Raw genomic sequence first — 17,376 nt, 5'->3', positions numbered from 1 at the left:
AAACTGCATGGTATTGGAACAAAAGCAGACACACAGACCAAATGAATCAAATAGAAATATCCAGAAATAAACCCACAGATTTATGGTCAACTAATCTTTGACAAAGGAGCAAAGAATATGCACTGGAGCAAAGAAAGTTTGTTCAATAAATGGTGCTGGGAAAACTGGGTCATTACATGCAAAAGAATGAGCTTGACCACTACCTCACACCATGCACAAAAACCAACTCAAAATGGATTAAAGAACTAGACATATGACCTGAAACCATAAAATACATAGAAGAAAATACAGGCGAAACACTCCATGACATGCACATCAAAGACATCTTCACAGACACATTACCCAAAGCAGTGATAGTGAAGGCAAAGATAAACAGCTGGGACTACATCAAATTAAAGAGCTTCTGCACAGAAAAAGATGCAATAACAAAACAAAGAGAAACCACCAACTGGGAGAAATTTTTGCACACAACACTAAAGATAAAGGACTGATCACAAAAATCTGCAAAAGAGCTGATGAGACTCAACAAACAACAAAGAATAAATCCAGTCAAAAAATGGGCAGAAGAGCTAAAAAGAAACTTCTCTGAAGAGGAAATGCAAATGGCCAACAGGCATATGAACCAATGTTCAACATCACTTGTAATCAGGGAAATGCAAATCAAAACTATCATGAGATACCATCTTACACCAGTGAGAATGGCACATATTAAAAAAACTGGCAACAACAAATGTTGGCGAGGTTGTGGAGAAAAAGGAACTCTCCTGCACTGCTGGTGGGAGTGCAAACTGGCCCAACCACTATGGAGAGCTGTGTGGAGATTTCTTTTTTTTTTTTTTTTTTTTTATAGAGGCATGTTTTATTTATTTATTTATTTGTTTGTTTGTTTGTTTATACATGCACTGGGTACAGTCAGAAGTGCAGGAGGGTGAGAGAATTCACCAGAGCCAGAGCGGGGAGCAGAGCAGGCAGAAGGACCGAATGACACTGCTGAGGGGAGCAGCGGGCGGCAGGAGAGGTCTGTGCGCCATGTGGGACCCTCCTCCAGTGGCCGGGGAGCAGCTGGGGATCGAACCAGCGCCGCAGAGGCCGTGGGCAGCTTCGCAACCCAGCGCTCAACCACTGCGCCACCGGGGAGGCCCTGTGTGGAGATTTCTTGACCTACTAAACATAGAGCTTCCAAATGATCCAGCAATTCCACTCCTAGGTATTTACCCAAATGACACAGACACAGTAATTCCTAAGGGCAACTTCACGCCTATGTTTATAGCAGCACTATTTACAATAGCTAAGCTTTGGAAACAACCCAAATGCCCAAAAATAGATGACTGGATCAAGAAGATGTGGTACATATACACCATGGAATATTACTCAGCATTCAAAAAGGATAAACACATGCAATTTGCAGCAACATGGATGGAGCTAGAAGGGATCATGTTCAGCGAAATAAGTCAGAAAGAAAAAGAAATATACCGGATGGTCTCACTCATAGCGGGAATTTAGAAAACCTAAATAGGAGACCAGAAAAAAGACTAATCAATACAAAGTAAAAATCAAAATCAACAAGCAACTATATACCAGAGACACACTACAAGGGGGCGGGGAAGAATGGGCAGGGACAGGAAGGACTAGAGTCAAAATAAGGGGGGGGGAGTGCAACTGTATGGGGAATATAACCAAAATGAAAATGCATACATTGTGCAAAGATGAAAAAAGATGTAAGAATTATATAAAATAAAATATTTAAATAAAAAAAATAAAACAGTAGGGAAAGCAAGTACAGAGGAGTAAATATATCTTGCCTAAGGGCACACAGCTAGGAACAAAACTTACTAGAGAAGAAGAACATAAAGCTTTTAGCTGAGAAAAATGGCAAACAGTGTTTCTAAAGTTGTTCTTAAGTTTTTGTAATAGATGTTAAAAAGGAAATCCAAATATCTAATAGCAAAGTGAATTTTGCGATACATTATGAAGGAAGTACATACAGAAAACTGATTACCTGGTCCTTAAACCACTCTCAACATCGAGTATGTGTATATACACAGACACACAGGTACACACAGTTAAAAAACAATGATAATTAAGAGAGGGCTTTTTTGAGGAGTTTTTTGGGAAACAGCTAAATTAAGAGTTGAGGCTGCTTCCCACCTCACTTCTGCTTGAGAAAGCAACCAAAGGCTTTGTACTTTCCTCTGCCTAGAACAACTAATAGGCAAGAGCAATGGAAGTGGGGTGTGTTCATGTGATTAACATCTATTCATGCAGTGACAGGGCAATAGTAGGTGTGTCCTAGGGATCAGACATGGACCACAGCAAGAAGGAATCCTAAAATGACATGTAGCAGAGTGATCAAATGCTACCGGGAATCTGTTTGATATGAACTGCTAAAAGAAGCTGGGCAAGGATGGAAGGGCAGACAAACACATCTGAATTCTCAAAGAAATCACCCCACAAAGACGACATTGGCTTTATACTTCTGGAAAGCCCACAAAGAGTGAAGCCATCTCAGGACAGTATCAGTAAGAGAGTGTGTGCCTGCTTCCACCTCCTCTCCACTTGACCCTAATGGAGACAGAAAATTTCATGTTCTTGAAAGCTTGAGCTTGGGAGGTAAGATGTCACTTAAAATGAAATTCAGAATTATCATTATTATATGGTACTGGATGTGCTAATGTCTAAATTGAGATTATTTTCATTTCATTCAGTACTCGAATAATTAGTTATTTAATAATAAAGTTAAGATGTGGCCTGAGTTTTCTTCTTCACTTGTTGAGTAAACTGTTCCTACTGAATCAATTAAAAGGTAAATTTTTTTAAAAAAAGATTTCTTTATTTATTTATACAAGCACTGGGTATAGTCAGAAGTGTGGGAGGGTGAGAGAATCCACCAGAGCCAGAGAGGAGAGCAGAGCAGGCAGACTGACGAAGTACACTGCTGAGGGGAGCAGCGGGCGGCAGCAGAGGTTTGCACGCCAAGTGGGACCCTCACCCGGCGGCCAGGGATTAAACTGGCGCTGCAGAGGCTGTGGGCCGATTTACAACCCAGAGCTCAAAAGCTGCGCCACCAGGGAGGCCCTAAAAGGTAAATTTTTAAATGACAGGAGCAACAGAAAATACAGTTGCTTTTTGTTTATACTCTGCCTGTGAATCATGCTTCTTCAACATACCATTCCAATAAAGTTTAATTTTCTGAAAATGAATGTCCACATCACAGAGTTCAGGGAAACAAAAAAGAAATCTAAAATTCTAGGGTTCGCCTTAATAAAAACTCATAGTAGTGATTTGTTTCTTACTTCAACAATCAGTGAAACTCAAAAGCCTCAAAGGCAGAAAACATGAAGAAAACATATAAAGTACATTAGCGGACTGGTAATCTGCAATTTTACATACAGAACAAATGGTGTTTTTATTTTAAAATATTTTAAGTGCCCACATCATGAAAAATTGGAGAGGGCTTTCCAACAATTTTTGATGCCTTTTCTGTATGTGGAAAAAGAGTGATATTTTTGTTTGCTGAATTCCTAACTACTCCTATGTTGTCTGTTTAAAAGAAAAGTAATTTCTTCCTCCTGAAGTCATTGTAGATTTCAACAGAATCACTTGGGTAAAGGAAAAAAAGCAACTAAGTACATTAAAGCAACTGAAAATATTTAACATCTCTAAGCCAGAAGGAGCTACATTCTTCTAGTTGCTGTATTTGAAATATCCATGAACAAGTTGCTGAAAATCTAGTAAGCTGAAATAAATCCTATACTGGACAGAGTGAATGAACTTAAGTGGATGGATTATTTCCATCTGGATTATTTCCATTGCTTCCCTCCCCTCCCCTGGGATCCAAATGTTTTGATCCCCATAGGTATGAGTAAAGTATTATCAACTATGTCTAAGAAAGAATTTCATTTCTTTAAAACATACTTTTCAACCAATGACTAAGGCAATCCTTTACTATATAACCTAAAAAAATAGAGGGTGCACAATAAATCGTACATTCACCCCAGCAGTCTCATGAAAGCTCTTCAAAGAGAAAAGGCATTTAAAGAAATATATTTTTACAATGACCTCACTCTGCTATCATTATCATCAGAAAGTTCTAGATGGGTTTTGAAATGCCCATGGTGTTTTTGTTTTGCCTGCCCTTTAAAGCCTTAGGCCTGCTTGAATTTAAATTTTGAATTGAATTTAAATTATGTAGAATAAAATACCTATTTTCCCTCACACTCTCTCAAAGAAGCTAGTTTAAAGACATTCTTTTTTTTTTCTTCAGCTATTCTGACTTGCGTTGCATCAAAGTCTTCTGAAGGGAACTAGTGAGGATATCTATTTTTCTTTAAAAAAAATTTCTATTGGGGTTTAATTCATATACCATACAATTCCCTCAAATGAATACAATCCAATAGTTTTTTTTTAGCATATTCAGATATGTACAACCATCACTACAGTTGTTTTAGAACATTTCATGACTTCAAAAAAACATGCTTTTAGCTATTAGCCCCTTACCCCTCTACCAACTCTGCTCTAAGTAACCCCTAACCTGCTTTGTCTCTACAGAGAGGCCTATTACAGACATCTGATACCATATGTGGTCTTTTGTGAATAGCGTCTTTCAGCAAACATCAGAATTTCAAGGCTCATCCACATTTTCCCAAGCATTAGTACTTCATTGCTTGATGTGACTGAATTAATATTGTATGGCTATATCTCTCTTTTTCAAAGATCATTTTGACATTGGGGCCATTATAGAATGTCTTCACTTACCGACACACACGCGTCCGTCCACACCCACAGCAAGGCCTGGGGGACAGTCACAGCGGAAGGAGCCTTCGTTGTTGATGCAATGCCCGTTCATGCAGATTCCCGGGGTCTGGCACTCGTCCACATCTGCTCAGTGGGAAAAAGAAGCCAGGCTAGCATTGGGTGAACTCAACTTTATTACACGTAGAGTTTGCCTGTTGCTGCTACTCTGCACTAGCAACATTTTTGTTTTTAATTTTATAATTTTTGGGAGAACACACAGTTATAATAAATCCCATATCTAAATACAACTCTTTCACTTCAGAAAGACTGAGTGAAACTCTGCTCGCTTTACCTAGTAGTAATAAAGGCAACTCATAAGCATATTATTTATTTGAGTTTAACAGTAAATAATATTTAATTCAAAATAGTTAAGTAAAACAAATTCTTAAAACTAAGGCAAACTTTTTGTAATTGCCTTTTATTTTCATATACACAAAGTTTTAACTAAAAATAAATACTGTTTTGATATTAATTATATCTATTCATAATAGGATAGTCTGATATTTCTCTTTTAATTTTCAATCTGCTTGAATTTATCAAATGTAACCCTGCATTCAATGGCCTCTTGAAAAGAAAAACAGCCTTAAAAACAGGGGGCTACCGAATCATGAATGTTTCAAGATTTATGAATTGAATAAGAAGACAAATTTAAAATAATTTCAAGGGCCTCCCTGGTGGTGCAAGGGGTTAAGCACCGCACCATGAAGCAATCCACAGTCTTTGCAGCATGAGTTGGGTTCCCGGCTGGCCAGGGAGAAACCCACATGGCGAAGCAGACCTCTCCTGTCTCGCCTGCTGCTCCCCTCAGCAGTGTGTTTCAGTCAGTCTGCCTGTTCTGTTCCCACTCTGTCTCTGGTGGATCCTCTCACCCCCTGAACCTCTGGCCTGTACCCAGCTCTTGCATGGAAAATAAATCTTTTAAAAAAAAAAATTCAAGAAAGCAGAAACTGGTGAGATCTAGGTTATGTTTATGTTTGCATTTGAGTTTCTTAAGAAATAAAGTTACATGCTATAACACAAAGCTCCATACTGGAACATAATGCTAATCTCATTTCCTGTGTTAAATCCGAGTTAGCTAACCTTGAGATAACATCCCAGACATAAGTTCAGTTAGCAAAGCTACATTTCTTTTTAATCTTGTACTCCTCTTTCTTGAGTAGCTAAGAATCTACTTGTTATTTGGAAACAGAAGAATCAATTTTGATTTTCTGAGTCTGTGGTCTCTGGGATTTCACTGAATTTATAGGAATTCGATGAATGTTATTTGCTATTAAGTTTGTACAACTGAAGGCAGAAAGCACTGGTGGAGTTTATTTTATCTAAAAGGAGAAAACTAGGGTAGGGGTAAAAAACTTGCTTCTAAATAGGAGCAGCAAAATATGTCCATCTTACTAAATTCCAATTCTGAACATAAACAAAATAGTCTCATTTATTTCTAAAAGATATTTCTAAATTATCTTTTGCTTACTAAAGCTATCATTACAGCCTGTGCTTCAAAATGGATTTATAAACAAAGTAATTGATAGGACTATGCAACTTACTTGTGCACTAAATCAATATAAGATTTTTAGATAATGATATAGTCACAAATGATCAAGATACCAGATTTACGTCAAATATGCAATGCAAAACCAGTAATGAAAGAAGAGGGAGATGTAGTTCTGAGAACATAAAAATGAAACCTTTCAAGGGCCTCTCCGGCGGCGCAGCGGTTGAGCGCTGGGTTGCGAAGCTTCCCGCAGCCTCTGCAGCACCGGTTCGATCCCCAGCTGCTCCCCGGCCACTGGAGGAGGGTCCCGCATGGCGCGCAGACCTCTCCTGCCACCCGCTGCTCCCCTCAGCAGTGTACTTCACTCCTTCTGCCTGCTCTGCTCCCCACTCTGGCTCTGCTGAATTCCCTCACCCTCCCGTGCTTCTGACTGTACCCAGTGCTTGTATAAATAAATAAATAAATAAATAAATAAATCTTTAAAAAAAAGTCTTTAAAAAAATGAAACCTTTCAAGATTATTTCTTCCATTCTCTTATTTAGGCAAGAGGTAGAGAGAAATCGACATGGTCTCCCCCAGATTTGCTAGAATCAATCTGTCAATCCCTTAATTCTTCTTACAGCATTATTATTTTTGTAAAGATATTATTTGTTCCCTTGACCACAATGTGTGTTTTTCAAGGAAGCTTTAGACACCTGCCTTACTAAACTAGCACAAGATGTGAATTTTATGAAGTCCACATGAAGAAACTGAAGTCATGCTTGCATGATTCATTCAAATGAAAAAGATGGTTTCAATCATGGTTATTTTCCTATCTCAAAGATGTACATACCAGTACAGTAACGACCATTTGGAGCCAAGACAAATCCTGGTTTGCAGATGCACTTGAAGCTGCCATCTTCATTAATGCACATCCCATTCAAACACATGTTGGTAGTTGTACATTCATCATGATCTGCAGAAGAAGGGAGTGACTTATACCATTATCAATGAGGGACTCAATTCTCCCTCCTTCCACAAACAATCACCAGTCAAATTCTACCACCTAAATGAACCATGTGCTCACAGTTTTTTTTTCCTAATACGAATGCCAACCAAGTGTGTGCAAATAATGAAGAACTATGAAGGGCCTTGAGAATAAGGCACATAAAGGGTAATAATTAAATGAATTTTATGCTCAGTTGCTATTAAAACCACAGAAGATAATTTTGAGTACCAAAAAAAAGGTAATAAGACTTAAGGGGGGATGTTTCTTCTACAAGACTGACTAAAGCAACAACAAATCTCATTCCAAGTGAAATGATTTGGATTTTTATTAGTGGGTGGAATTTCATCTGCTGCTGTGTGAGTAGAATATTTCTGTTGAGTACTGATATCCACTGCACTAGATATCACTAGGATCACAAATTTAGAGATTTGATTATCACATAGGCCTAACATTTTTGTATTCCAAATTGGAGGAGATCTCCTTTTAGTTTGTCAGTGCTAAAACACCAGTATCTGAAAAACAGTAGTTGCTAATAATTATTACAAAGAATAAGTGCTACTTTCAATTAAATATATCATACAGGAAATTTTCAGAAACAGTAAACTACTGTTACAACATTTCCACAAAATCTTCACTTTAATAGTATTAAGCTAAACACATTGATAGTTTACCTAACCCATCTGAAGAACACTCACATATGTGTTGTGTGAGCATTCATGGAAATAGTATATGTGGTTCAAAATAAAAATGTATAGCCTTTAAAAATCTTTTGCAAGGGAGCAGGCAATTTCCATACCAACGCAGTTTTTTCCATCTGTAGTTAATTCAAAGCCGGCATTGCAAATGCACTGGAAACTTCCATCTGTGTTCACACATCGGCCATTTTTACAAAGAACCCCATTCTGGATGCACTCATCAATATCTGGGAAATTTAATTATGGTCAAACATTATTCTTTTACAATAATTATAGATAAAAACAGTAAGATTTAAAAATGTCATATGAAATATTCAGTTTATTTTTAGATGCTATATCCAAGATCATGCTGTTTCTGTAACAAAATGTCCATTGCACACCAGTTTCTTTCCTTGGATAGACAGGGGTAAGCTACTATAGTTTACAGTCCTGATTTACAGTAGATGTCGAGGGACAGAAAGAGAAAAATGAAATTGGTTGTGCAGTGAACCTAAGAGAGGGTAGGAGATGTGTGGCTGGAATGAATGGTACAACTGCTTTTGACACAGTGGCAGAACTCAAAAGTCAGAGCAAGGAGCTGGGAAGGAATAAAGTAATGACAGAATTTCTGGTTGAAGAGTAGGAACAGGAAATGAAAAAGAAGACAAGTAGAGTCACCTGCTAAAAGAATTCTGAGATGAATCTGCAGTGAGGGAGAGTTTGGCGGCAGTGGTGGGTAATGCAATGACACTGTAAGGACTAGGCATGATCTAGGGTGGGGCTATTTATGAGTTTCAAAAAAAAAAAAAAAAAACAAACCAGTAGCTGAAAATGACTATAAATCTTCAGCTCTGTTTAATCATAAAATGGTACCACTGCTGATATTTCTTAGATAAAGGAAGCTATGACCTAGGAAAGGAAGATAAACTGAATTTGTGTACAGTCATTATATGTGCAAACTGTGTTTATGTTTAAAGGGAGCACCTCTGAGGGTAGTATAAAATGAATCTGTAATGATGGAACAACATTTATTTCATTCCATGTCTTATTTTAATACATTTGCTTTTAACCTCAACAGCCTGGGTCATTATATTTCATGGAACATTCTCATATGTGAAAGCAAACTGCCTTACCAATGCATGCTTGCTTGGTAGGAGTCCTCTGGAATCCAGCATGACATTTACAATAATAGGATCCAGGTGTGTTAACACAATCTCCATTAGTGCAGGGATTTGATGTGCATTCATCAACATCTGTGAGCAGCAAAAGAAACCATTATAGACTTCACTCCATTTCTAGAAATGTTTGTTTAAAGTACAGTTAGGTATCCCAAATCTGAGAGAAGGCCAGCAGTGGTAATAGTCAGAATAGCAGATTATTTACAAATGAACTAAAATTCCTTTCATAAAATGCAGAGGCTAGTCTGAAGATTTACAAAAATATTGCCTATTGGGGAGTACAGGGGAATTTGCTTTAATCAAAACCCAACAATTTCTCAAGTCATAATGATTAAAAGTATGGGTACTGTAAAGATAGCCATGAGTTCCAATAGGGCTCTAACACTAGCTGTACTAAACTGGGCAAGTTAATAGCCTCATTGTTTACTATGGTGTTAGAATACCAATTAAAGGTTTTTGAAGCTATGTATTACATGAAGATATTTCATAATGTCACTTTGATTAAGTTCAAAGAAACTGTGATAGGTTATGAAATTGCTTTGTTAATTTTCTGTGTGAATTCAACTATATATGTAATTATATATGCATTGAGGTTAGGATAATATTTTGAAATAATGAATACAGGGTGGAATGGAAAATGGAAATTAATTAACACAAAGTATTATTTTCAGTAGTTTCAGATTGCTTTAGGATCTTAAAATTGGCACAGAGATATTTTGCATAAAACCAAGTTTATACAAATATCAGTTCTGATCCTATATGTGAGAAATGTCACTGCTTTTCATTCAAGTTTTTTTTTTAAATTTAATTAAATGCAAACTCCTTGCAGATTTCAGGAACTGCACAACTGAACGACAGACTGAACGAACTGTTGGACACGTTAAGCCACAAAGAAACTAGATTTAGAAAAGGTTTGATTCATCTCTCAGCATTGTCCACTCATTATCATTTGAATGCTGGCAAATTAAAAACCTTGCTGGTTGGTGAAGGGATAATAACTTCCATTTCATATACGTGTAGAAGCCAATTAACATATACAATTTCAGTTAAGTTGGAGAGTACAGCAATAAAATCAATTCACAGGTTTACCATTTTAATAAACAGATTACTTCTTTCACAGATGTTTTTGAAAGAGGAACTGTACTCTATCAAACTCACCAACCTCTTTTATACAAACAGACTGAATACAATTAAGTGTTCTTTGGTAAAAGACAGGGAGGGGGAAATCTTATAGCAAATAAACTAAAAACAACAAAGAATAACAGAATTAAATGCTTACTGAATTAATCTAAAGATGCCTTCAGCCCATTAAGACTCACTTACATTTAAACTTTGGTTGATAACATCAATTCCACTAGGCCAAAGAAATGAAGCAAAAGGAGAAAAGAATTTAGAGGATTAGCAAGCATATAAAGTCTGATCAACAGACTTTCCGATAGGAAATCTGTGTATTTCTAGATGCCATTTGTAACACTCCATTCTAGTGAAGAGCATGAGACCACACACCCAGCCTACTCTCTTTCTCAGAGTCACTTTTTAGGACCTTTCCTCCCCTTGTAAACCTGTTCCCAAGGCCCTCCTTGCTCTGCCAGTTCTTCCAGGTAGCTTGTCAGTGTAGCCATTTCTGTTTCCTCAGCCCATTTGCTACCTCACCAAAAGTTCAGGACATAGAGAAGACATAGTTCACTTATCAATTTCTTCTTTGGAAGATGAAACAATCACTAAACCACTATTAGTGAATTCCATCTCATGACTTCAAAAAACAATTTGTTTTTCTTTTCCAGAATTATTATAATATTTTAAGTTTTAGACTAATCATAAATGACAATCACCAAATTCTGAAATGTACATTTCATGCCTCTATTATACTCAGAGGCTCAGTCTACCTCCAAGGGACTACTTTTGTTTACCTAATGTAGAGGAAAAGGAATATTTAAATATTACAGCCTGTGCACTTTGATTTTTTCCTATGTTTTCATTAGGGACTAAGTATGTTTATGCAAAATTCATAGGATTTTAAATTCCAAAAACAAGTGATTTAATTGAGAACGATGTTGGTATCAAAATGATCAAATTCTCAAAAACTACTCGGGTAGACTGTTTACCTTGAAAAGTACCAAAGACAAAATTTTAATTTATTTATTTTTAAATGAGGTAATAATGGTATACCCTCATGTATTATCACCACAGGGCACCCAACACCAAGCACCCATAGTCTACCACCCTAGTCCACTGTTATTTTTTCTCTTTGTTTTTACCCCTCCCCCACATCCTTGGAGCTTCAGCTCTGTAGCAGCTACCAAGGGTTAATTTTTAAGTTTGTTTTATCTGACTATTAATTTGGATACGTTATATTCTTCATATTAGTGACATCATTTGGTATTTAACTTTCTCCTTCTGACTTACTTCACTTAGCATGTCCCTCACCATGCCACCCATATTGCAACAGATGGCATGAGTTTATCCTTTTCGATTGCTGAGCAGTATTGCATTGTGTATATGTACCATATCTTTTTGATATACTCATCTGTTCTAGGGCACTTAGGTTGTTCCATAACCTAACTTTTCTTTTTTTTTCTTTTTAAGATTTATTTATTTATTTATACAAGCACTGGGTATAGTCAGAAGCGCGGGAGCGTGAGAGAATTCACCAGAGCCAGAGCAGAGAGCAGAACAGGCAGACTGATGAAATACACTACTGAGGGGAGCAGTGGGTGGCAGGAGAGGTCTGCGCGCCATGTGGGACCCTTGCCCAGCACCCGGGGATCGAACCGGAGCTGCAGAGGCTGCGGGCAGCTTCGCAACCCAGTGCACAACAGCTGTGCCACCAGGGAGGCCTTCCATAACTTTTCTATACTTTTCTAAACTTACACCCCATGGGGGTGTAAGTTTCCTTCCAAATAAGTTTTCTGAATTTTTGGGGGTAGATGCCTAAGAGTGGAATTATTGGGTTGATTGTAGATCCACTTTCAATGCTTTGAGACACCTCCATACTGCTTTACATAAGGGCTGAACCAGTTTGATCCCACCAGCAATGTAGGTGTGTTCTCTTTTCACCACATCTCACCAGCACTGTTGTTTCTGGTCTTTTTGATATGGGTCATTCTCACAGGTGTGAGATCCTTTAAGACCACTCATTGATTTGTATTTCTCTAAAAATAAGTGATTGTGAACATTTTTTTTTCATGTGCCTGCTGGCTGTTTGAATGCCAAATTTTAAAGTCAACCCTTGGAAGCTGACCCTAATGCTGGGCCATCCAGGAAATGAGAGAGAAGGGGGAGGGAGGAGGAAAGGGGGGTAAATAGGGTAGGGAGAGCACAATGGACTATAGACAGTAGAGGACTATGGGTGTTTTGATACTGGGAAAATTACGGTGACCACATCTGATGGGAGAAAACCTGTATTGTGAAAAAACAAAAAGGATATAAAATAATGGTATGGCATTAATTAAAAAAAACTACTTTAGGGGCCTCCCCGGTGGCACAGTGGGTTGAGCACAGTGCTGTGAGGCTGTCCGCAGCCTCTGTAGCACGGGTTCGATTCCTGGCCAGCCAGGGAGATTCCCACATGGTGCAGCAGACCTCTCCTGTCCTGCCCGCTGCTCCCCTCAGCAAAGCTTTCGGTCTGTGTATCTGTTCTGCTCCCCACTCTGTCTCTGGTGAATCCTCTTACCTTCCTGTTCCTCTGCCCTGTACCCCAGCTATTATATAAATAAAAAATAAATCTTTTTTAAAAAGTACTTTATATTCCAACTTAGAAAACAATTTTTAATTTGCAAGGGCTCTAGGATTAATCTGTGGCCAAACAGAAACAGAAATTATTTCTTCCTATTTTAAAACAGAATGAGTTAAAAATCATCGCTCACAGCAGTTTGACTTATACCAACACTGAGTTGCAGAAATTTTATTTAAGAGCAGAATTCTCAAGAAAAGAAGAGAAAAATGTGATAAGTAAATATAACTGATTTTAGGCCTTAGGAGTAATTTTCATAATACCAAAATGGATCCACTTCAATTTTCCTTGTTTCTGGTTCTTTTATACCATATTGCCTTTCAAGCCTGCTGCTTCAACAGGTTTCTAATAAAGTTGCCACACAGCAATGGCAGTTTGTTATTTCTTAAAACAATGGTACAACTGAAATAGTTGTCACTGTTATCTTGAGTTCCCAAATTTATATTTTATATCCTCGTAACTTTTTCTGTGAGCCCAACTTCTTGTTTAGAAACTCAAATTGATGAAAAGTTGTCACTAGAGGGCCTCCCTGGTGGTGCAGGGGTTAAAGATGGCATGATCAATTTGTTGCCAGGCACTGCAGCATGAGTTCGATCCCCAATCAGGGAGCTGACCCACATGGCACATCAGAACTCTCCTGTCTCACCTGCTGCTCCCCTCAGTAGTGTATTTCAGTCAATCCACTATTTTGCTTCCTCACTCTGTCTCTGGTGAATCCTCTCACCCCACCCCACACCTTGTACCCCAGCTCTTGTATGCATAAATAAATAAATCTTTTTTAAAAAGTTGTCACTATAAAAGGTATAGAAAAAATCCTTATTTTCTGAAATATGCCCCCAAACTATCTTTACGTCCATGAATTACATAGTTACAAGGATAACCCTGCATGGGTTTTACCCTAATAGGGCTGGAAGGTTAAATCAAACTGGAATGGAACTGTTTGTAACAATGGTTAGATAAAACTCAAAAGACTGAGATTCATCATAATGTATTTATTTTGTAGACATATGATGTCAATACTACATTAAACAAGTTTATTAATTCTCTTGAGGAATGATGGTTGAGAATACTGAGTTTGCAGCATGACTGTAGAAAGAGTTTTTGATCCTAAAAAATCATTCATCTTTAATTCCAATGGTTCACAAATATACTCACCCAGATTACAGCTATTTTACTAGCAAGAATAAAGTGCATCTGGGAACTAACAGGAAATAAATGGTGGTCTTTGGCCAATTTATAGAAAATATTAAACTTCTGAACTCTTGTCAGTTAGCGAATTATGCAGTGACAAATGTTAATAACAAAACAGAAATAGTCACTCAAATTTCAGTTTGATATACTGTGATTGTACAAGTATATTCAAGAGGGGCTTTTTTTTTTTAAAAGATTTATTTATTTATTTATTTATTTATTTATTTATATTTTATGGATACAAGCACTGGGTACAGTCAGAAGCGGGGGAGGGTGAGAGAATTCACCAGAGCCAGAGCGGGGAGCAGAACAGGCAGAAGGACTGAAGTACACTGCTGAGGGGAGCAGCGGGCTGCAGGAGAGGTCTGCGCGCCATGTGGGACCCTCCTCCGGTGGCCGGGGATCAGCTGGGATAGAACCAGCACCGCAGAAGCTGCGGGCAGCCTCGCAACCCAGTGCTCAACCGCTGCACCATCGGGGAGGCCTCGAGGTTATTTTTTAAAAAGATTTATTTATGCATACAAGAACTGGGGTACAGGCCAGAGGTGCAGGGGGTGAGAGGATTCACCAGACACAGAATGGGGAACAGAACAGGCAGACTGACTGAAATATACTGCTGAGGGGAGCAGCAAGTGAGTCAGAAGAGGTCTGCTGCACCATGTGGTTACCTCCCTAGCCGGGGACCGAACTTGTGCTGCAGGTAGCTTCATAGTGTGGTATCTTATCCCCTTGTGCCACCAGAGAGGCCCCTAGAAGGGCTATTTTTTATATAAATTATTTACTGTTAGTAAAATAACTTTCAAATCAAGTAATACTAATGAAAAAAAGTTGGTGTTCAAAAAATATCTATTTGGTGTAGTACTTAAATGAATATCAAGTGGTATTAGTTAAGCCAGGGCTGCTGCATTTGATTATATACTGCATAACCCTAAAGTGCATCATCTACAGATTATGTTAAAGGTACCCTCTAGAACTTTGTAGGGCAAAACCTGTGCGACTACACACAGGGTTCCTCAGTTAAGCCTTCTTTAACCATTTGATCATATAGCTGTGTACTGTTTAGAATGATCAGTTTTTCCAAAGCACTATATTTGGTTCACATTTTCTTTCATAATTGTGCACCCCTACACCTTTTCAGTTGACAAAATTAAGATACTAACTCTCTGTACCATTCCTTTTTTCACCCTAGGTGACAATATTCACCCTTCTGATTATGTAATGGCCACCTGTATGTTATTTTCTCCTAAATCCTTAAGTCTAGATTTGAACACTTCCCTTTGCTTTAGACCTCTATAATTTGTCCTACACAGTATAATCTCAACATGTCCGAAAGATACTCGTTAACCATTTACTTTCAATCTGTACCTTCTTCTGCATGCTTAATGACACCACCATATATTCAGTGTAGCTCAGCTAAGAAGTAAAGAAATGGAGAGGTAGAGACAGAAACACAATGTATAGGACCAGAAAGGGTGAGTGATTCTTGAGGTGGTCTAGCTCAGGTGTAGTATGAGAGCATATGAACCAGCATGCATGAAAGGGAGACAGCTTAGAAATCAGCATTAGTTCCAAAGACTTTCTAAAACAATCATATTCAATGCAATTGGTTCCGACTCTGAAGCTATTAAAAAATGAAGAAGGATTAAAGAATCATGAGCTTACCTATGCAATCTCCATTTGCATCCTGCTTATAACCCATGTTGCATTCACACCGGTAGCTGGAAACAGTAGGTATGCAGCGTCCATTTAAACAGAGATTAGCATGGTGCTTACAGATATCTATTGTCTGGTTCAAAATAGCTATGAAACATTAAAGCACAAGAGATATTTCATCATTAGAACATATATTACTTTTCTTAGATTTGATTTTTAAGTGTATTAATTAAGCATATATATATTATTCTATATACTAAAACTTTAATGCTGAGGATCTGAAAAATATTCTTGAGTATACTTAACTTGCATTTTTTAAGTTATACATCTGGAAACATTGCCCATAATAATGTCTTTTTAATATTTCAGGAATGTTCTACTGTACTTTTGAGTGTTTTCCATTTTGTTTTTTCTAACTGTGCTGAATATTCAGATAGAGTAAATAGGCAATATGCCAAAAAGAATAAATACAACACTACAGGACATCACTAAATATTATTAGCAAGAGCAGTTCTTTTAAAAAGAGTGAATTTAAATGTCAAGTACACCAATGCCAATTCTGGCCCAAAGCCCACAATTCTCAATTTCTTAAGTTATTCAACAAAAAAGAGTGAGGAAAAGAAAGCTATTTCATCATAATATTTTGATAGGCACAGAGTATTACTTATTCAGTTTATTTTAGTTGAGAAATAGTTCTGAAAAATAATTAAAGGAGTGTATGAAGAGGGTAGCTGCAAAAGGCCAAATGAAACACACTGTGACCAAAAACATATTGCACCTAACATTTTCCCCTGTATTAGAGTATTACTGTGTTCTCATTTCTCTTTTTTAAGAGAGCCTGGGTCATTCATTCTTTTCTCCTACTTAGAAAGTTTATACTAGAGAAAAACACTTTCTGATGAATTTTGTATTACATTATATTTTAGATCCTGAAATAGGTATTTTCACACACACACACACACACACACACTCTTTTGAAAAACACGTTAGACAACACAATATCATTCAAGGTGGAAAACTAAAGAGCCAACACAAAAGTGAATACTCACTTAGTCCGGTGATGATGGGCCCCTGCCCCCCAGCACCCACACCAGCTCCCCCAACACCAGGAGAAAAGCCATTGCCTCCAGGGATGGGGATGAAGCCTGTGCCTCCTGGGCCGTATCCATTGCCATTGCCACTTGGGGCAAAGCCATTCCCGCCAGTGCCTCCAGGTCTGGAACCAGCACTCCCTGGGATCCCTCCTATTGGAAGTCCATCCATGCAAAGTCTGCGATACTCCTCTAGAAGAAAAGAAACTTCAGTTAACAAATGGATGTCTTTCTGCATAATAAGAGCAATTTGCTGACTTTAATGATTATTCTAGCATATATACACTATAGCTATGAATGAAAGAAATTTACCTAAATGGATGAAAATTACAGTTTGAAGTAATTAATTTTATTTATTTTGTTTTAATTGAATCTTCATCAGTATTGCACCTAACCTTTTCCTTATCTCTTACAGGTTTAATAAGCTTTGGAATAATATTTTTTTCTAATGTAGATTTTAACAAAAAATGATATTGAACATGTTTTTAAATCTTCTTATTTGTCCAAATATCAAAGCTGAGAGAAGTAAGAATACAGTGATTGCCTCATTTCCTTATTTTTTCCCAAAACTAGATTGCTGTATCA

At 37.6% G+C, this 17,376-nt stretch overlaps 1 protein-coding gene across 3 annotated transcripts in view; it reads right to left on the bottom strand.

Annotated features, from left to right (window-relative positions):
- FBN2 (fibrillin 2) overlaps positions 1-17,376 on the bottom strand; it is a 277,965-nt gene that overhangs the window by 103,248 nt on the left and 157,341 nt on the right. For all 3 annotated transcript variants that reach the window (XM_037509420.2, XM_037509419.2, XM_054694452.1), the window contains exons 10-15: positions 16,750-16,983; positions 15,710-15,847; positions 9,079-9,198; positions 8,068-8,193; positions 7,116-7,238; positions 4,756-4,878 (exon numbers count right to left, since the gene is read on the bottom strand). In XM_037509420.2, coding sequence (XP_037365317.1) covers positions 4,756-4,878; positions 7,116-7,238; positions 8,068-8,193; positions 9,079-9,198; positions 15,710-15,847; positions 16,750-16,983 — 864 coding nt within the window. The remainder of the gene's footprint in view (positions 1-4,755; positions 4,879-7,115; positions 7,239-8,067; positions 8,194-9,078; positions 9,199-15,709; positions 15,848-16,749; positions 16,984-17,376) is intronic.

Source organism: Talpa occidentalis, unplaced genomic scaffold (genome assembly GCF_014898055.3).
Source record: "Talpa occidentalis isolate TD23 unplaced genomic scaffold, MPIMG_talOcc4v2.1 talOcc4.13, whole genome shotgun sequence".
NCBI lineage: Eukaryota > Metazoa > Chordata > Mammalia > Eulipotyphla > Talpidae > Talpa > Talpa occidentalis.
Note: the sequence above shows the minus strand (reverse complement) of the source record. Positions and strands in the feature narration are given on the sequence as shown.